Source organism: Acomys minous, assembly GCF_964271855.1.
Source record: "Acomys minous genome assembly, chromosome: 17".
Lineage (NCBI taxonomy): Eukaryota > Metazoa > Chordata > Mammalia > Rodentia > Muridae > Acomys > Acomys minous.
Window position 1 is genome coordinate 71,161,994 of NC_140500.1, and position 20,887 is coordinate 71,182,880.

Genomic DNA, 20,887 nt, shown 5'->3' on the forward strand with positions numbered 1-20,887 from the left:
CAGGCTCAAGTGTCACCAGGACGCCGGTGGCCCGGCAGGAGGCGCCCCGCGTGCCCTGTCGCCGCCGCTTTCGGTTTGCCCGGGTCGGGCACCCCTGAGAAGGCGCGCCCCCCGCCCCCTTGGCCCGAGGGCCCGCCCCGCCCCACGGCTTCCTCCCGAGCCGCGGGCACTGAGGCCGCTCAGGGTAGAGGAGCCAGAGCCGGCGAGCAGGCGGTGGCGGCGGCTGCGGAGGCGATGGTGAGCCGGGCAGGGGCAGAGGGCAATTGGACACCAGGGGCGTGGGTCACGCTGGTCGCAAGGCCCAGACCCCGGATTTGCAGGCAGCGGGGTAGGGAGACTCGGGAGTGCGCCCCGTCGGGGCAGAGTGAGCGGAGCTGCAGCTTCCCACGCTCCTGCCGCAAGTTATCAGCCCCCGGCAATACCGGGCAAGTCACTTAACCTCCTTGAGCCTCCTTTTCCGCGCAGTGAAGTAGTGGCAGCAATACGTACCTTAATGGGTCCTTGAGAGGTTAAAGAAGATGTTTATGGGCGCTGCTGCCAGGCACTCAGAACCCTTTGCTAAGAAAGGCTAGGTAACGCGATGACCTCTCCAGCTCTCTCCCCGCTAGGAGAGCCAGAGCTGGCCCAAGGGTTAGAAACTTGAGCAGATGCCTGGTAGACAAGGCGGCCGCAGGCCGGGTGCTGAAGATAAACACTTTTCTCAGGGAAAGAGAAAATAAGTTGTTTACTATAAAAGTTCCATGAGATTGTCAGTGTGACACGGGCTTGCTCTTTCCTAAACTCTACCTAGTAACATAATCTTGAGTTGGGTCACCCATGTTCCTGCTGCAGACCTGCCATTTCCAAGGCCAAAGTGTCCGGGGACCCCTGGTGCCAGGATCCCCTTCCTCCCCTGGGGGGTTCCGGGAAAGAGGGGCCAGCCTGGAAGGAAGCAAGTTCCATACTCTAAGGCTGCGTGGCAGTGGCTCGGCTAGAGGTGGCAACGGGCGGGGGGGGGGGGGATGGGGGGGGCAGGAAAGGGAAGTGTGGCAGGAAGGGTAGCCCTTAGCTTTGAGACCACACCAGGAAACTGAGGGAGACTCTGGGACTAGGCTGCAGCTGAGAGCCCACTTCCGAGAGTACCGCGAAATATGGGAGGAGGTTGGGGGTGGTCTTTAAGCTGGCCCTCAGCTCTTGGGGGAGAAATAGTTCTGAAATGAAGGCTGAGCCAGGTTAGGTTATCTGGCTGGACTGGTGAACCTTGGGATATTACTCATGAGTGGGCCCCAGGTAAAAGGGGGTTCAGAGCCTGGGGGCGGTGCATTAATATTGTTCCTCCAGCCTGGCTCCACTCTACCATCTATCTCTTCTTCCTCCGTCTTCTCGCTTTTCTGTCCCCAGCTCTTTCCCACAGCCCCCAGTCCACACCCCATCCCCCACTTTCCCTTTCCTTCCCTGTGACTCATTTGGTCAAAAGGATTTTATATATATATATATATATATATATATATATATATATATATATATATATATATATATATATATATCTCAGTTCTTTTGTGCCACTGGAACAGGACAAGCAGTGATAGAGAAGATGGGAAGTGAGCAATAATAACGTGTGTCCTGTACATGCTTGCTCACATGTATGGCTACATATGTGTTTAGGTACGTGTGGGAGTCAGAGGTCGATGTCCAGTGTCTTATTCAACAGCTCTCTACTTTATTTATGGAGGCAGGGCCTCTGGTTCAACCTGAAGCTCGCCGTTTTGTGTAGTCTAGCTGGCCAGCTTGTCCTTGGGACCCCGAGCACTCGGATTACAGCAGACTACCTTGGCTTTTATGTGGGTGCTAGGGGTCCAAACTCTGGCTCTCATACCCGGGCAACGGGAGCTTTATTTATGGAGGCATCTCCCTAGCACCATAAACCATGTGGAAAAGATTTTATTTTATGTGTCTGGATGTTTTGCCTGTGTGTTATGTGTACCGTGTACGTGCAGTGCCTGTGGCGTCCAGAAGAGGGTGCTGGATCACCTCATACTGGAATTACAGGTAGCTGTGAGCTGCCGAGTGGGTGCTGGGAACCCAGGTCCTATGGAAAAGCATCGAATGCTCTTAAATGCTGAGCCATTTCTCCAGCCCCGCTATAAATAACTTTTAAAGTTATTTAGCTTGCTTTTGTTGTTGTTTGTTTTTTGTTTTTTTTGTAGGACAAGTTCTCATGTAGATAAGATTGGTGTGGAACTCACTATATAGCTGAGCCATCATGCCTGAATGGAATTAATTATTATAATTTTTTTAGGTAGTCTTGTTATATAGCTTGCCCTTAAACTATCTATGTAGGCAAAGCTGACCTTGAAGTTGCTGCAATGTTCCTGTCTCTGCCTCCCAAGTGCTAGGATTACAAGTATTTGACACCATGCCCAGCTATAGGATAATTCTCTTTGCTTTTTAAAGAAGGTACCACTATGTCGACCTGACTGGTCTCAAACTCTGTCTACTGAGCGCTGGAACTAAATGTGTCCACAACTATGCTCAACCTAAAAAATAATTATTTTTTCCTTTTTTTTTTTTTTTTCCTTTGAGACAGGGTTTCTCTGTGTAACAGCCCTGGCTGTTCTGGGCTCACTTTGTAGACCAGGCTGGCCTCGAACTCACAGAGATCCACCTGCTTCTACCTCCCAAGTACTGGATTAAAGATGTGTGCCTAAAAAAATTCTTGAAGTCTTTCTTTTTCTTTCTTTTTTTTGGGGGGGGGTTTGAGACAGGGTTTCTCTGTGTAGCCTTGGCTGTCCTGGACTTGCTTTGTAGACCAGGCTGGCCTCAAACTCACAGCGATCCGTCTGCCTCTGCCTCCCAAGTGCTGGGGTTAAAGGCGTGCGCCACCACGCCCGCCCTTTGAAGTCTTTCATCTGGCAGAATTTGGTGTGTAGTCACGGGCCTCTCTCGTTTGCACACAACTGAGTTGGGTGGTAGTCGTTAGCCAGCTGTGGCATCAGACCTCCCACTTCTCCTGCATCTGGTTTAGCACAGGGGTTTAGACATGCGGTCCTAGAGTCTCTTTCTATTCTATCCTCAGATTGCTTACCTATTTACTCTGGGCAATTTAACACCTCTGGGCTGCAAAACAGGGACAGATTTGGTTCCCAGCACCCACATGGAAGCTGACAGCTGCCTGTAACTCCAGTTCCAGGGGGTTGGACACCCTCTTCTGGCTTACTCATGCATCTGCATGCACCTAGTGCACAGACATACATGCAGACAAAACAGCCATACACATAAAAATAAAAATTAAAAAATCCTGAAAAAAAAAAAGCAAAACCAAAACAAACAGCCAGGCAGTGGTGGCACACGCCTTTAGTCCCAGCACTTGGGAAGCAGAGACAGGTGGATCGCTGTGAGTTCAAGGCCAGCCTGGTCTACAAAGTGAGTTCAGGACAGCCAAGGCTATACAGAGAAACTCTGTCTTAGGGGGGAAAAAAGGAAAAAAATTCACATGTTTAAAACAATGAATCAGCTGGGCAGTGGTGGTACACACCTTTAATCCCAGCACTCAGGAGGCAGAGGCAGGTGGATGTCTGAGTTTGAGGCTAGCCTGTTCTGCAGAGCAAGTTCTAGGACAGCCAGCGCTATGAAGAAAAATTCTGTCTCAAATATCTAAATAAATAAGTTTTTAATAAAAAGAAAAGATGGAGCCAGGAATGGGGCCATATGCCTTTAATCCCAGCACTCGGGAGGCAGAGGCAGGTGGATTGCTGTGGGTTCGAGGCTAGCCTGGTCTACAAAGCAAGTCCAGGACAGCCAAGGTTAGACAGAGAAACCTTGTCTTGAAAAACCAAAAAGAAAGAAAAAGATGAACATTTGGTCTACATTAATACTAATTGCTGTTATTTATCATTTAGTCAGGTCAGGCATTGTTTAGGCTTTTGTTTATATGATGTCACATAACCTGAGCTAATATGATGGGGCATATGAGGAAAGCACTGTTAAGACCACAGCTTTATGAAACAGGAAGTGGCTGGTGAGAGAGGTCACATTCTCAGCCTCAGTTAGTTACTCAACTGGTAAGTGGCAGAGGCAGGCAGAATGTGATGAGACGAGGGAGGCAGCACACCTTGTTTTTAAGATAGGGTCTTGCTTGCTGAGGCCTGGGCTCAGCCTTCAGCAGGTTCTGGGGTCCTCCTTCCTCCCATGCCCCGAGCTCACCAGTGCACACCGTTTTCACATGGGTGTGAGCTAGCAGGCTCTGGGAATCTTCCTCTGCCATCTCATGAGCTCTGCCCTGCCGCAGGCTGGGGTTATATACATGCGTGACCACACCCTACTTCTTGATTTTGAGAGACATGGTCTCAGGCAGAGGCAGGCAGATATCTGTGAGTTCAAGCAGCCTGGCGTGACAAAACAAAACCGGGAGGAAAGATGCTGAGTTCCAGTATGTTGCTGGAATTTATGGGCTAATGCAATCCTCCTATCTCAGCAATGGGAAGGGTTTTTGTTTTATTTTGTTTGTTGTTTGGTTTGGTTTGGTTTTTTATTTGGCTTTTCGAGAGGGGATTTCTCGTCCTGGCTGTACTGGACTCCTTTGTAGAGCGGGCTGGCCTCGAACTCAGAGATCCTCCGTCCTCTGCCTTCCAAGTGCTAGGATGAAAGGTGTGCACCATCAGTGCCCGGCTTCTGTTTGTTTGTTTCTTTTCATTTTTTTGTGACTTGGTAACTGAACTTATGACCACCCACAGTAGGCAAGTGCTCAGACACTGAGCACTTCTAGCTCAACAGGGATGACTGAGAGCGTGTTTTCAGTCGGACCAGGGACGCACGGAGCCCAGAAAATCCAGAAGGGTGCTCAAGATGGTGGAGTACGTCCTTTGGGCAGAACAACTGCCCTGTATTTTGTGTTTTTGTGGCCCTGAGTTTATTCCCTAGCTGTGCGAGTGTGTGTGTGTGTGTGTGTGTGTGTGTGTGTGTGTGTGTGTATGTGCGTGCGCACGTGCATGGGTGATGTTGTGTGTTGTAGGGGATAGTCTGTACAGATGGTACCAGTGTGACAAGAGTGCTCCCTGCACAATTGCAACCGGATGTCTGGCAACCACTCCTCTCTGCCTCCCTTTGGCTCAAAACCCCCAAGTCCTGCCCTGTGCTGCAGGTCTCAGAAATATTTCTCTCACTGAACCCCTCCTCCCCACTTCCTCTTCTCCCTCCTCGTTTTTCTGACCCTGTGGGCATTGCCTCATAGCCTTGCTGATGGGCATCTCCTCCCTGGCTGGCCTCTGTCTGGACTTCTCACTTCTATTCACTCCTGGGTCTCACTAACACGAGAGTCTGAAGCGCTCTCTGTGCACGTGTTATTCTGCTCCGTCACTCCCTGCCATACCCCTTCAGACGAGGCCTCCCGCCAAGCCCGGAGCCAAAATGGCGGCCAGTAAGACCCAATGATCCTCTGTCTCCACTCTCCAACAGCTGGGGTTATTGGGGTGTGCAGCCATGACTGGCTTTTTACGTGGGTGCTTAGGATTGAAAGCCAGCAGCTTATGAACACACAGCAAACACTCTTACCCACTGAGCCATCTTGCCAGCCCACACAACCCCAGCCCCTGCCTTAAGATGGTCTTATGTGTCCCAGGGCCAAATATGGCCTTGGACTTCTCTGGTTCTCTCGCCTCTGCCTCTGGAATGTTGGAATTGCAGGCGTGTCTCACACCCAGTGCTGTGTCTTGCTTTTGAGGCAGATCTCACTGTGTAGCCCAGGCTGGCCTGGACCTGGAGCTCCTTCAGTGATGTGGGCAGCCCCGCCTGACTTGGTTGGGTTTTATCACTTCCTCCATACTAGTTTCTACCTTTTTTTTTTCCCCGTTTTTCGAGACAGGGTTTTTCTGTGTAGCCTTGGCTGTCCTGGACTTGCTTTGTAGACAAGGCTGGCCTCGAACTCCCAGCGATCCGCCTGCCTCTTCCTCCCGAGTGCTGGGATTAAAGGCATGCGCCACCACGCCCGGCTTAGTTTCCACCCCTTGACTTCTGTTGCTTCCCTTAGCCCTGCCTAGCCCTGCCACCTTCTGCCATGCCCCTTCACTAGTGGGCTATGCCCCTGGCTCTGCCAGAATGGCCCCGCTCCATCCCGACACCTGCCCTTTTGGTTACAGTTCTGACCCTTGGAATCTCCTCCCACTGTGGGCGGCTGGTGTGTGACTGGACTCTTCTCTGATGGTATTACATGTTTCTTTTCCCCAGCTGGAGAGAGAGAGAGAGAGAGAGAGAGAGAGAGAGAGAGAGAGAGAGAGCTCCCTGAAAACAGGTGCGAGTCACGCAGAAAACACCTGTCAGGTGTCTCCCAGATGCCAGGCCCTTGGCTGAGGTACAAACGGCGGCACAGGGCAGCATGGTCCTCGCCCTCTCTTTGCTCAGCTCGTCCCCAACACTTTCCCTAGCGATGGCTCGTTTATACTGCCAGCAGAGACACAGTCAGGGTCCTTTCCCCTCTGGTTGAGGGGGACCAAAACGGGCCAGGATTTGGTGGTGGCTGTGGTCCCTGAAGCATACGTGTTCTTTTAGGCCTGAAGGTCATTTTAGCTCCCAGTAAGTGATAGGCCTGGCTTCGCTGTGAAGGGAAAGGCTCCTCCAGACTGCAGCCAGAGGGACAACCAGCTCGCCATAGAACGTGGCCCTGCATTACTTCTTTTTTTTTTTATTTTAAATTAAAATTTTTTTTCCCCCTGCATTACTTCTTGTTCCAGAATAAGATAACAGCATCCAGAACAGAAGAGCCGAGCTGGAGATGTAGTTCCCGTAGGTAGAGTGCTTACCTAAGCGTGAATGAAGGAGCCCTAGGCTTTGATCGCTCCCACCACATAAACTGGGCATGGTAGAGCACACCTGTACTGCTAATGAGATCAGAAGTACAGGGTCATTTGGGCTGTATAGTATGTCAGAGGCCTACCTGGGCTTTGCAAGACTTTGTCCCAGAAAAAAAAAAAGAAAGAAAAAGGAAAGATAAAGGAGAATGCTGGGGCGATGTCCCAGTAGTTAACAGCACTTGTCACGGAATCGTAAGAACTTGAGGTCACATGCCCAGACCACATGGGAAAAGCTGGGCATAGCTGCACGTGCCTGTAACCTTAGTGCCTGCGGACGGGGAAAGAGACGGGAGAACTGGTGGGGCTTTCTGGCTGCCAGGCTCTTCCAGATTCAGTGAGAGGGCATAAGACAGATGGTGATAGAGCAGGGCACCTGCCATCATCCTCTGGCTTCCGGGTACATTATAGGCAGGTGTATTAGCAAGCACATGTGTGTGCACCACACGCTTATACAGTACACACGTGCACATACACACACACATACACACACACACACACACACACACACACACACACACACACACACGAGAGAGAGAGAGAGAGAGAGAGAGAGAGACAGACAGACAGACAGACAGAGACAAACGAACACACAGGGGCAGATGAGGTAGCCCAACAGGTAAAGTACTTTCCACGCAAGCCTGCTGACCTGAGTTCAATCCCCAGAATCCATTGTGTCCCCCTACAATAATAAAGGACAAACATATCCCCAGCATCCCCTCAGTCTCTATAGGGATTCTACTACTTTGTAGACTCTTTGTCCGTTCCCAAGTCTGTGCTTTGGAGTACTGGGATGTGGGAAGGTCAAACAATGGAGCCTTGTCCAACAACACAGTCATCGCGGTGGGGATGACAAGTGACTCAGGAATGGGAGGAAACGCGAGTGAGTTCCCTGGTGTCCCAGCATCTGAACACCCTCTGCCTCCCGCCCGGGTTTGCCTGCTCCACAATTAAAACACGCTGTTTTTCTAGCTCTTGGGTAAATATTGACCTGTTTGGGTTTCAGATGCCAGTCCCTCGAAACTCCTGCTGGGCTAGCTAAGCAAACCAGGAGAGCCTCTTCGGAGACTGAGTTCCTTTTGGGTAGGCCGTCAAGCCACTAGCCCGGTTCCTGGGTCCTTGCAGTGATCAGCAGCACTGTGCTGGCCTCCTGGGCTTCTGGAGGATGGGGCTAGGGTTCTGCCCCCCACCTTCCCCCTGGGTGCCTGTGAGAGGACTCATGCACCCGGAATGCTCTGAGGCAGGGTGCAAGGCAGCTGCGATGTCCTGTGTGTGGATTCTTGCCCGTGTAGGAGGTAATCCTCTGTGACTACCAGGTCTCTTCCAACACAAATTCTCTGGTTTTAAGTGGAATTCTGTCAAGTGCCAAAATGTCTGCTGCAAACAATGGGAGATACGGGCTGGCAGGAAAGGGGGTGGGGGCTGATACTCTCTGTGGAGAGGAGATAGAATAGGCCCGGCTGGGCTGGGACGAGCTGGGCTGAGAGGAGGGAGTTGCTGTGGTTTGCTAATCCTCCGACGTTGTCTTCCTGAACAGATCTGCTTGTAGTCTCCGCACTCGGCTTCTAGACACAGCAGGGCTTTTGGCCCCGCCCCCTTTCCCCTCTACCCATATCCCTCTCTTTCCCTTTCACCTCCCCAGACTGAAACTTGTGCCCTTCTTCTCCCAATCCTCCAAACCAAACTTGGTTTCTTGGTTAGGTCAAGCTGCGCCCACCCCCCCACCCCCCGCCCCCCAGGTTTAGAAGTCAGAGATTGCCACTGGGATCCCAGTGAAGGCGTTGGATCCCAGTGAAGCCCTGGCTGACTGGAAGGCTGGGGGCCAAAGGCCAGAGGGTGTGCGGTTCCCAGGAGGAAAGGAAATAGGTGGTCGCTGAGATGGAGAGCACATTAGCTCAGAGGCAGACCTGGCCTGACAGGTCAGAGATCGGAAGAGAGAGGGGTGAGCTGCTCCGTTTGTGAGGGCTTCTAGGCAGAGGCGCTCTTGAAACCTGGTCTCCAGGGACCTTCTAGTGCTGCGCAGTGGCTTGTTTTCTCGCCTGGCTCCCTGGTTTTTGCTACTTCTTGGGGTCCGCGGGAAGCCAAGTGAACATTGGGTAGATGCAATCATGGAGCAGGTGAGCAAAGTGTCTGGGCTGTGGGAGGGTGGGGGGCCCCAGGGAAGCTCCCCATTTGGGGTAACAGAAAAGAAGCTGAGATGCTGAAATCCAGGGCAGATGGATACGGGTAGGACCTACAAGCCCGAGGTAAACTGCTCAGAAGGCAGCCCTTTAACCTGAATATCTCATGCCTCTACACACAAAGGATGCTATTACTCACGCACCATACTCAGACACTGTAGGGGGTGGGGTGGGGGGAGTTTAGGTCTTTTGAGGCAGAGGAAGGCTGGGTGGGGAACACTTGCAGTCTTGACCTTGGGCTTGGTGCTCAGGCAGAGAAAGAACTGGAGCGATGCCAGCGGCAGGCAGACGAAGTGACGGAGATCATGCTCAACAATTTCGACAAGGTCCTGGAGCGGGAAGGCAAGCTGGCAGAGCTGGAGCAGCGCTCGGACCAGCTCCTGGACATGGTGTGTGGCCGCTGGGGGCTGGGGCTGGGGGTGGGGATACAGGGTAGGGGGGTTGGAGGGTACAGAAGTTTGACCCTTAGAGGGAGCTCTTAGGCTTTGCTGGGGAAGGTGAGGCCCTAGGTGGGCTCCAAGGCTTACTTGCTCACCAGTGCGGGGACCTCTGGTTTCCTACAAGAAGGTTTCACATAGATACCCTTGAGTTGGGGCTGCAGCTCTGCTGGTAGTGTTCAGCTGGCACGCACAGCCCTGGGCTCACTCCCCACCATGACATGAACCACAAGTGCTGGTACACCTGCCATCCCCGCACTCAGGGGACAGAGGCCAGAGCATCAGAAGCCCATTCTCAAGTACCCAGAGAGTCCCAGCCTGAGCTACAGGAGACCCTGTCTTACAAACAAAAATAAGCAAACAAATAAACCACAAGCAGGGTGGAGAGCCAAGTGTTAGAGCAGTGACTGAGATCAAGAGCCAGGATGGAGGGGTGGCAGAGCACAACGCATCTCAGGCAGCAGGCAGGATGGGAGGATGCAGGAGATGGTGCGCGCTAGCATGGGGGTGGAGGGCAGGCTTTGAGACCCTGTGGAACCATTGACGCACGCACGCTCTGTATCTCTCTCTCTCTGTATCGCTGGATATCTACAGAGTTCAGCCTTCAGCAAGACGACCAAGACTCTAGCCCAGAAGAAGCGCTGGGAGAATATCCGGTGCCGGATCTACCTGGGGCTGGCAGTGGCTGGTGGCCTGCTCATCATCCTGATTGTGCTGCTGGTCGTCTTCCTTCCGACGAGTGACGAGGACAATAATAAACCATAGGCCTAGGAAGAAGGCACTGCTTTAGGGACTGAGGACTGACCCAGCCTGGCCCGGAAGAGAGAAAGGCTACACTGTCCTGTTCTGGTCTCCAGAGAATCCTGGAGGCCACCCAGTGAGTGCCGAAGGGCATCCCGGATGTGTGCAACTCTGCATCTCCCATCATGCCATAGACTGGCCCTTCAGGGCAGCCTGCTGCACTGGCCCTTCTAGGCCACACCACTGGAGCTCAGTAAAAGCTGCTGTTTGGTTAAAATATCTATCTCTCTCTCTCTCTCTCTCTCTCTCTCTCTCTCTCTCTCTCTCTCATACACACACACACACACACACACACACACACACAAACCCACACCACAAAGACAGATGTACACACACATACAATCCAAATACAGAAACACCACACACACAGAAACACACTATAGCCATACACATACCCCACAGACACAGACACACACATACACACCCCACAGACACAAACATAGACACACATACACACTTCCTATGAACACAGAAACATACTACATACCACACACACACACACACACACACACACACACACACACACATTAATGTAATTAAAAAAAGAAAAGGAAACCTGTCACTCAGAGGACTACATTCCAGAAGATGGCCCTTTCCCCTGGGCCACTTGGATCCCATTGAAGACATTGGATCCCAGTGAAGCCCTAGGATCCCCTTTTCCCTGGGAGCCCCTTTTCCTACTTGACCCTGTCCTACACAGACCTTTATAGAAACCACAAACCAGACTTTTGTGCCTATTCCCATGAAAATGAAACCTACCATTTTTTTACATCTTGAGGGTTCTCAGAGGACCAATGGGACTCTAGATGGAAGGCTGAAGAGGAAAGGGTTTGCTCGAGCTGACTCAGTTGACAGAGTACCTGCCTTGTATGAACAAAGTCCTGGGTTTGATGGTGGCGCATATATCTGTAGGCCCCGCACTCAGGAGGTAGAGGCAGGAGGATTACAAGTTCAAGAACATCCTTGGTCTACAAAGTGAGTCAAGGACAGCCAAGGCTACACAGAGAAACCCTGTCTCGGGGGAAAAAAAAAGAACATCCTTGGATACAGTTAGTTTGAAGCCAGTTTAGGCTATGGGAGAGACCCTGTCTCAAAAGCAAATGAAACAAAAACAAAAAAACACACAAAAACCTCTAGAGGAGCCAGGTTCAACTCCCAGCTCCCACATGGCAGCTCACAGCTGTTTTTAACTCCAGTTCCAGGGGACCTGACACCCTTACACAGACATACATGCCGCTAAAACACCAATGAACATGAAACAAAGACGGCATACTGCCCTTTAGGAGGATCCAAGTTTGCAAGTTCAGTTCCCGTCTCTCAAGTCAGGCATCACATAACCACCTGTAAGTCCAGCTTCAGGAAGATCATCCTCTGGGGCACCTGTACTTCAGTGTGCATGTGCTCGCGCGCGCGCGCACGCGCGCACACACACACACACACACACACACACACACACACACAGGCCCCATTTAAGGAAAACCAGAAACACGCCAGAGAGATGACCTCATAAAGTGTTTGCCTTGCACGCACAAGGACCTGAGTTACACCCAGAGCCCATTTTTAAAAGTCAGGGGTGTCGTCCAATGTGGCATCATAAACCTTTGATCCAAGCACTGGGAAAGTAAGGACAGGCAGATCCCTGTAAGACTGAGGCTAACCTGGTCTACACAGTGAGACCACTTTTCAAACACACACACACACACACACACACACACACACACGCCAACATGGTGGTCTTTTACTTCCAGAATTGGAAAGGAAGAGACAGGCAGATCCCTGGGGATCACTAGCCATCAGCATCAGATCAATAAGAGATGCTATCTCGCCGGGCACGCCTTTAATCCCAGCATTTGGGAGGCAGAGGCAGGTGGATTGCTGTGAGTTCGAAGCCAGCCTGGTCTACAAAGTGATTCCAGGACAGCCAAGGCTACACAGAGAGACCTTGTCTCTAAATAAATAAATAAATAAATAAATAAATAAATAAATAAAAGTGGTGGTGCACGCCTTTAACTCCAGCACTTGCGAGGCAGAGGCAGGCAAATCTCTGTGAGTTCAAAGCCAGCCTGGTATACAGAGCAAGTTCCAGGACAGCTAGCGCTGTTACACAGAGAAATCCTGTCTAGAAAAAACAAAACAAAACAAACAAAAAATGTGAGCTGATGAATAAAGACTTGGACTTGGGGGTGGGCTGGTACATGCCGTGAATCCCAGCTCTTGGGAGGCAGGAGCAGGGAGGTGGACAAGGATGGGGGCTTCTGAGCTGTTTTCATGAGCTTTTCACCTGAAGATAGACCACTCCCCCAACATTTCCCCCTTCTTAAAGTCTCAGTCATCTGTGTCTTGTTCTTCTTTGAACTTTACACACCACCACATCACACACAAAAACCAGGGTTGGGGATTTAGCTCAGTGGTAGAGTGCTTGCCTAGCAAGCACAAGGCCCTGGGTTCGGTCCTCAGCTCTGGAAGAAAAAAAAAAAAAGACACACACAAAAACCTTTAATGCTTCCATGGTGCTATACACAGAGTCAAAAGGGAAGTTTCTCTTTAGGAAAGAATTAAGGCATTCCAATGTCCCAAGCTACATGGGACCACAAAGCCAGTGGCATCAAGACCATAGGAAGGATCACTCATTGGGGGCTGGCAAGATGGTTTGGCTTGTTGCTAACTGCTACTAGTTAGGGGGTCTGTGTGTGTGCTGTCAGTTCCTCACAACCTAGAGTCATCTGGGAAGATGGGAAGACAGAACTTCAACTGAGAAGACGCTTCAATCAGATTTGTCCTGTAGGCAAGTCTTAGAGCATTTTCTTGATTAGCGATTGATGTGGAAAAGCCCAACCCACTATGGATGGTGCCACCCTGGACATGTGGTCCTAGGTTATATAAAAAGCAAGCTGAGTAATCCATGGAAGCAAGCCGGTATCTTTCTTCTACGGTCTTTGCTTCAGTTTCCTCCTACAGGTTCCTGCATTGACTTCCCTCAGTAATGACCTATGACCTGGAAGTTGTAAGATGTAACAGGCCCTTTCCTTCCTCAAGTCGCCTTGGCCATGGTGATTAGCACAGCAACAGAAACCTAAATAGGACACCAAACCTGATGACCTGAGTTTGATTCCTGGGACCCACACTGTGAGAAGAGAGAACTGACTCCCAAAGTTGTCCCCGGACCGCCGCATGAATGTTGTGCATACACACACACACACACACACACACACACACACACACACACACACACACACACTAAATGTCATTTTAAAAAAAAACAAAGCAGAAAAGCACTCTGTTTAAAAAACAAAACAATCAGCTGGGCGTGGTGGCGCACGTCTTTAATCCCAGCACTCAGGAGACAGAGGCAGGTGGATCGCTGTGAGTTCGAGGCCAGTCTGGTCTACAAAGCGAGTCCAGGACAGCCAAGGCTACACAGAGAGACTCTGTCTTGAAAAACAAAAACAAAAATAAAACAAAATAAAAAACAATCATTCATTGGGCTAGGAAAGGCATGAAAGAAGATAAGATGGCTCGCCAGGACCTTCTGTTTGGATTACTTTTTCTCTTTCTCTCTCTTTCTTTCTTTTTTTTCTTCCTCATTGTTGCTATTGTTTTGTACACACAAGGTTTCAGTATGTGGCTTTGGCTGTCCTCAAACTCACAATGTAGACCAAGTTGGCCTCGAAATTAGAGATCCATCTGCCTCTGCCTGCGTGCTGGGATTTAAGATGTGTGTCATTACACCAGGCTTGTTTGGGTAACTTAACTGCAGCTCAATGGCAAGTGAATGGCAAGAGAAATTCAATGTCAAGTGTATAAAACAGCAGTTCTTGCTAGGTGAGGGAGTGCTACCAAGACAAGCAAGAAAAAGAGGTCTGAGAATTGTATAGCACTTAACCCCTTACAAGGTTTAAATGCCTCACAGTCTTTAAGAAAATAGAATACATGTTGGAGAGATGGCTGCTTTTCCAGAGGTCCTGAGTTCATTCCCAGAAACCACATGGTGATTCACAACCATCTATTTTTTTTAATTGTTTTTTTTTCGAGACAGAGTTCCTTTGTGTAGCTTTGGCTGCCCTGGACTAACTTTGTAGATAAGGATGGCCTTGAACTCACAGTGATCCACCTGCCTCTGCCTCCAGAGTGCTGGGATTAAAGGCGTGTGGCACCGCCGCCCGGCTTTCACAACCATCTATAATGAGCTCCAATGCCCTCTTCTGGTGTGCCAGTGTACATGCAGGCAAAACACTGTATACATAATAAATAAATCTAAAAAAAAAAAAAAAGAAAAAGAAAAAAGAAAAAGAAAGAAAAAAAGAAAATACTGTAAAAAGTTAACCCTCTTTAGAATATCCAAAGTAGCAGGGCATGGTGGTGCATGCTTTTAATCCCAGCATTCGGAAGGCAGAGGTAGGTGTATCACTGTTAGTTCAAGGCCAGCCTGGTCTACAAAGTGAGTTCCAGGAGAATCAGAGTCAAACAGAGAAACCCAGTCTCAAAAAAAGCAAAATAAAATAAAATGAAATATCCAGAGTCGGGGGCTAGAGAGATGACTCAGCAGTTAGGGGCACCACCTGCTCTTCCAGAGGTCCTGAGTTCAATTCCCAGCAATGACATAGTGGCTCACAACCATCTATAACATGATCTGATGCCGTCTTCTGGCATGCTGGTGTACATGGAGACAAAGCCTCCATATACATTAAGTAAATAAATAAATCTCTAAAATATCTGAAATCTTTTAACTGTGGGCTCCTGTAAATCAAAATAAGTTACACACTTTCTTACTCATACTTAGTTACATAAGTTTATACTTAGAGGGAAGAGCCAGGGCATAGTGACAATCAAATCAAAACCCAAACACAACAGTGTCTAAAGTCCAGTGCTTGACGTCTGGGACCCACCCACAATCCTCTGGGCTCTACAACCCACAGCACACACAGTTTGTTTCCCAGGCTCAGACTGAATCCATTCATTTCCCAGATGCTGCTGCCCTGGGCAGTCATCCTACAGTTCCAGCATCTCCAATATTTCATAGACTGCACCTTCACTAATGACCTCCCCATCAACCTTGACCTTGGCACATGGTGCCAAACCTCAGCAGCTCTCCATGACCCCTGTAGTCTTCAGAACCATTTGAGTACCCTTCCACATCCCCAAGTCCAGTAGCCAGCATGAGATGCAGCCTTGGCTTCCTCTGGACCACAGCCTCTGTGTACTGACTCTGAGGAAACATTCTCAGGCATTTCACCTCAAGAATGCTTGTCTTAACTGGGCGTGGTAGCCTTGAATCCCAGTACTCGGGAGGCAGAGACAGGCAGATCACTGTGAGTTCGAGGCCAGCCTGGTCTACAAAGCGAGTCCAGGACAGCCAAGGCTACACAGAGAGACCCTGTCTTGAACAACCAAAGAGAAAAAAAAAAGAATGCTTGTCTTAGAGCCAGGCATAGTGGTGAATGCCTTTAATCCCAGCACTCCGGAGGCAGAGGCAGGCAGATCGCTGTGAGTTTGAGGCCAGCCTGGTGTACAAAGCAAGCCCAGGACAGCCAAGGCTACACAGAGAAACCTTGTCTTGAAAAAGAATGTTCTTCTTTCCCGTTCTTCTTAAAAAAGATTTATATATTTATTATGTATACAATGTTCTGCCTGCATGTGTGTCTGCCCACCAGAAGAAGGCATTAGATCACATTGCGCCACCATGGGGTTGTTGGGAATTGAATTCAGAACCTTTGGAAGAACAGCCAGTGCTCTTAACCTCTGAGCCATCTCTCCAGCCCTTCTTGTCTCTTCTTCTTCTTCTTCTTCTTCTTCTTCTTCTTCTTCTTCTTCTTCTTCTTCTTCTTCTTCTTCCCCTTCCCCTTCCCCTTCCCCTTCCCCTTCTCCTTCTCCTTCTTCTTTTCTGAGACAGGGTTTTTCTGTGTAGCCTTGGCTGTTCTGGGTTCGCTTTGTAGACCAGGCTGGCCTCGAACTCACAGCGATCCGTCTGCCTCTACCTCCCGAGTGCTGGGATTAAAGGTGTGTGCCACTACTGCCTGGCCTCTCAACAGAGTTTTTATGGGACTGAGACTTCCCTCTGAAACTTCATTTAAGCCAGGCTCTCAGCATTATCTGCACTGTTCTCAGCATTATCTTCCAAGTTTCCACAACAGTTCATTAAGTTTGAAGCACTTTAAAAACTTTCTCAGCCCCTTTCCAACCTCCGTCCCAATCTTCCCCAACACAGCACCACCCAGCTCTCGTGCCAACTTTCATCTTGTTTTGCTTTCTGTTGGTGTGATAAAATACCACGATTTTTCGAGACAAGGTTTCTCTGTGTAGCCTTGGCTGTCCTGGACTAACTCTGTAGACCAGGCTAGACTCGAACTTACAGCGATCCACCTGCCTCTGCCTTGCGAGTGCTGGGATTAAAGGCATGCTCCACCACCGCCCGGCTTCTTTTGATTTATAATTGTAGTCTATTATGAAGCGAAGTCAGGGCTTATTACTTTGTTTGTTTGTTTGTTAGAGGCAGTGTCTCCCTAAGAGCCCAAGCTAGCCTCTTAAATTAGGAGACTACAGGTGTACACCACCTTGTCTGCCCTAAGGCTTTGTTACCTCCCCTGGGATTGCTATCATCTCCCTCTCCTGAGAACTATAAAGAATAGTACTTTGCCCTGCTAAGTAGGTGAGCAACACTTACTTTGCGCAAGCCACTTCTGAGACTCAGGTATTGTGTGTATAAAAGGGGGCAGAAGTAATGGGGGCTTAGCTCAGTGGTAGGGAAGAGGTTTAACATGAACTCAAGGCTCTGTAGGTAAGGCCCCCTGAAAAAAATGCAAAGCACAAGGTGCCGCACTACAGTATTAGAGAATTATAGCAACCAGATATGGGCTTTTCTTTCTTTCTTTTTCTGTATGCATTTTTCCTTTTATTCTTTTAAAGACAGTATCTTACTGTGATATGAAGTTCAAGACTCATGCTGCTCTTGATATTGTAACCTTTATCACCCACGCCCCTTTTTAAAAGGGTTCATTTTATTTTATAACTATATCTACGTGTGTTTTTGCCAGTTGAATGTAGGTATCAGGGAGGAGGGGCAAATAGGCATTACCTGCAGCTGGTCTTACAGTAAACTACACGACTTGAATTTCTAACCATGCAAGGTTTTGGTTTTCCTTATTTGTGTATGTGTGTAAATATATACATACATACATACATACATACATACATATATATATATATATAATTAAAGTATTTTTTTTTTTAGTGATTGAGACAGGGACTCTCACAGAAACCCTCCTGAGTGCTGGGATAAAAGGCATGCACCATCGCGTCTTTTTTTTTTTTTTCTTTTTTTAATGTGTGTGGGTGTTTTGCCGCTTGTCTGTCACTTCTGTGTAGGGTGTCCGCAAAGAGCGTCTGGCCTCCTGGAAGTAGTGTTAGGAACGGTTGTACGCGTTCTGTTGGGTGCTGGAACTACAGTTTGGGCTGGCTGAGGTACCTCACTAGCCCTTACACCCCTTATCTATATGCCTAAAACATAACAAATGCGTGGGAATCTTCCACTCGAGGAGTAGGTGGGGCAAGAGGGTGAATTCAACCAACCAGACACGGTACAGAGACTTCCGGCTTTCACTTCCACTTTTGGAGCGTTGCGAGGGCCCTCTGAGCGTGGTACCGGAAAGTCCCCGGAATTTCCTTTCTCCAACTTCATTGGCTTTAAACGCCTTTTGTCACCTGACTCCTCGGACCATTGAGAGGTGGCGAAATCAGTACTTCCGCCTCTGCGTGCGCGCAGCGAGCCACTATGCCCACCCCACGAATACTCTGATTGGTGGTTATCTCGAAACTCGCTCGCTTATTGGCCAGCGCGGGATCCGGCGCTCCAGCGGCAACCTAAAGCTGTGTCAGACAAGCCTCGGCAGCCCAGCGGCCATGGCGTCTTATTTCGATGAGCACGACTGCGAGCCGTTGAACCCTGAGCGCGAGGCCCGCAACAATATGTTGCTGGAGCTCGCGAGGAGAGTGCGCGGGGCTTGGAACTGGGCCCCGGGGAGCAGGTTTCTGGCTTGGGCTTTGGCGGAGAGGGCGGGTAAACCAGGGAGGTGGTATGAAGAATGTAGAAATGTTAGCCTGGCGACGCGACGAATCGGAGTCGCTAATTTGGGCCACTAATAAGCAGGGCCTGCCAGGGCATCGTGGGAAGGACTAAGCTGGAAAGGGTGGGAGGCGCAGAGGCACGCACTGTCATGAGGGCGGACACGGCCTTTGCCGGTGTGCGTAAACTGGATAGTATTTTGCTAGCAATAAACAAGCACAGACGCCCACTGCCGCCCGGGAATCTACGTAGCTTCACCGGGTCATTCCTGAACTGCTAACTTCCTGTAAAATAGGAATGAAAAGCGAGCCGAGGTGTCTGATAGCCATACATCACACCGCTGCACTGGTGATTTTCTTCTGTTTTGTTCTGAGAAAATCTATGTATCCCTAACTTGCCTGGAACTTGATGTGTAGATAAGGTTGCCGGGCGTGGTGGCGCCCGCCTTTAGTCCCAGCACTCGAGAGGCAGAGGCAGGTGGATCACTGTGAGTTCCAGGCCAGCCTGGTCTACCAAGTGAGTCCAGGACAGCCAAGGCTACACAGAGAGACCCTGTCTCAAAAAACAAAAACAAAACAAAACAAAACAAAAAAAAGGTTGGCCTGGAAATCACAGCCTCCCAAGTGTTGTGACTGACTGTGTGAGCCACCACATTCCGTCCTAACCCCACTTTTTTCCCCCCTACTGAGCAGTTTTTTTGTTTTGTTTTGTTTTTGTTTTTTGTCTTTGTTCTTTTGGTTTTTTTGAGACAGGGTCTGTGTTAGCCTTGGCTGTCCTGGACTCACTTTGTGGACCAGGTTGGCCTCAAACTCACAGTGATCCACCTGCCTCTGCCTCCCTTGGGCTGGGATTAAAGGCGTGCGCCACCATGCCTGGCTGTACTGAGTGAACATTTATTGTGTACTAGTCATTATTACTATTAGCCAGGACAGACATTTCGGTCAAGTGTCCAGTGGATTATGGGGACCAAAAACTGTGGTTTCTTACTTCTGAACTTACACCCTCTTCCTCAGATCACTCCTTAATAGGATGGACTTTGAAGACTTGGGGTTGGTAGACTGGGAACACCACCTGCCTCCCCCAGCTGCCAAGGCTGTGGTGGAGAGCCTCCCCAGAACAGTCATCAGTAGCTCCAAGGCTGGTGAGAACTTAAGATTTTTTTTTTCCTGTATGGGGCAGATAAGCCAGACCTGCCATCTCCTCGAATCCACTTACAGTCTGGCTGTTACTTTTCCAGGCCAAGCCTGGGTCTGAGTGGGAGGCTGGGGTGGGCGGTAACAGCTCTCCTGATCTTACTTCCTCTTCAAGAGCTCAAGTGCCCTGTGTGCCTTTTGGAATTTGAGGAGGAGGAGACGGTCATTGAGATGCCCTGCCGTCACCTCTTCCACTCCAGCTGCATTCTGCCCTGGCTAAGTAAGGTACTGCCCTGACACCACTTCCTTTTTTTTTTTTTTAAGTTATGGACTGGGGTGAAATCAGGGAAAGGTAAAAGCAGGGCTGGGGATCAGGAGTAGGAAGGGGCTGGAACACTGCTCTGATCTTTCTAGACGAATTCCTGCCCCCTGTGCCGCCACGAGCTGCCCACTGACGATGCCAGTTACGAAGAGCACAAGAAAGATAAGGTAGGGGCTGGCACAGTGGTCCTGGCCTCCCCATCCCTGCAGCCCCTCCCACTTCGGCAGGGCTGGATAGGCCTCCGAATCCCTCGAGTTGGCTCCCTTCCAAGTCAGTCTGTAAGGGGCAAAGACCTTAGCACTGTTGATGCTACAAGTCTGAAAACAGGTCCCATGACAGCTGTTCTGTGGCCCTATCCATGAGTATTCTGGCCTGGCCATGCCTAGCCTGCTGTCTTTCTTCCAGGCTCGGAAGCAGCAGCGGCAGCACCGCCTGGAGAACCTCCATGGAGCCATGTACACGTGAGGCAGTGGCTAGGGCTGAGAACTCGGCCTCTGTGACATCATCCCTTTTGCACTTTGAATCTTCATTAAAGGTTTCTTTCCCCACCCCAGCTGGAGCAGGGGCTCTGGATCCTCTACCCTGCTGCTAATGAGAAAGTTGTCAAAGGTGCAGAAGGTGCCGAGCTGCACTTCCCTGTCTGCTAGCCTCTAGACTCTGGGTGGTGGGGCCCCAGGAGCAGCCAGGGCTTGGGGCTGAGTGTACTTTTAGAAGGCAAACTGTGTCAGGGCCTGGCACTCTGTAGCTTATTTAAAACTGATAAACTAACTTGCACCACCCCCTTCCGGAAGTCTCTAGTTAACCTTGGAACCTTTAGTTAATATTGGAATCCTGGGGGTGTATTTTATTTCAACAGAGAAAACTTTTAACATTGTAAAATTTGCTCTCTGATTCCTACCCCCTGTAAGCCCCTTATTAAGGAAGCAAAGTTCAAGCTAGACTAATAGGGGAAAGAAGTCAGGCTACAAAGCCAAGCCACTCTTGAGTTGTTTAGACTCAGAAAGGGGGACTAGCTCTTATGGAGGTTTTTCGATTTGTTTGTTTTTGAGACAAGGTTTCACTGTGTAGCCTTGGCTGTCCTAGACTCGCTTTGTAGACCAGGCTGGCCTCGAACTCGGAGATCCACCTGCCTCT

The 20,887-nt window shown here is 49.8% G+C and overlaps 2 protein-coding genes across 5 annotated transcripts; both read left to right on the top strand.

Moving 5' to 3' along the window:
* Positions 1 to 10,456, top strand: VAMP5 (vesicle associated membrane protein 5). Of its 2 annotated transcripts, none has more exons than XM_084766925.1 (3): positions 1 to 237; positions 9,253 to 9,390; positions 10,033 to 10,456. In XM_084766925.1, exons 1-3 carry the CDS (start codon positions 235 to 237, stop codon positions 10,201 to 10,203), a joined length of 312 nt encoding a protein of 103 aa, XP_084623051.1. In that variant the 5' UTR covers positions 1 to 234; the 3' UTR covers positions 10,204 to 10,456. The 2 variants fall into 2 exon arrangements, with proteins under 2 accessions (XP_084623051.1, XP_084623052.1); XM_084766926.1 differs by having other exon boundaries at positions 95 to 237; positions 9,257 to 9,390.
* A 7,622-nt stretch (positions 10,457 to 18,078) lies between these two features.
* Positions 18,079 to 20,306, top strand: RNF181 (ring finger protein 181). 3 transcript variants are annotated; one of them, XM_084765791.1, is made up of 5 exons: positions 18,079 to 18,260; positions 19,312 to 19,439; positions 19,607 to 19,716; positions 19,846 to 19,920; positions 20,167 to 20,306. In XM_084765791.1, exons 1-5 carry the CDS (start codon positions 18,136 to 18,138, stop codon positions 20,251 to 20,253), a joined length of 525 nt encoding a protein of 174 aa, XP_084621917.1. In that variant the 5' UTR covers positions 18,079 to 18,135; the 3' UTR covers positions 20,254 to 20,306. The 3 variants fall into 3 exon arrangements, with proteins under 3 accessions (XP_084621917.1, XP_084621916.1, XP_084621915.1); XM_084765790.1 differs by having other exon boundaries at positions 19,607 to 19,711; positions 20,159 to 20,306; XM_084765789.1 differs by having other exon boundaries at positions 18,082 to 18,260; positions 20,159 to 20,306.
* Positions 20,307 to 20,887: the final 581 nt, after the last annotated feature.

Excerpts from the sequence above, each read along its gene's own strand:
- VAMP5 (XM_084766925.1), top strand. Across the intron at positions 9,391-10,032 it reads CGGACCAGCTCCTGGACATG|AGTTCAGCCTTCAGCAAGAC; the intron begins GTGTGTGGCCGC and ends GGATATCTACAG.
- RNF181 (XM_084765791.1), top strand. The coding sequence starts at position 18,136 with ATGGCGTCTTATTTCGATGAGCACGACTGCGAGCCGTTGAACCCTGAG. Across the intron at positions 19,440-19,606 it reads CATCAGTAGCTCCAAGGCTG|AGCTCAAGTGCCCTGTGTGC; the intron begins GTGAGAACTTAA and ends TTCCTCTTCAAG. Across the intron at positions 19,717-19,845 it reads TTCTGCCCTGGCTAAGTAAG|ACGAATTCCTGCCCCCTGTG; the intron begins GTACTGCCCTGA and ends TGATCTTTCTAG.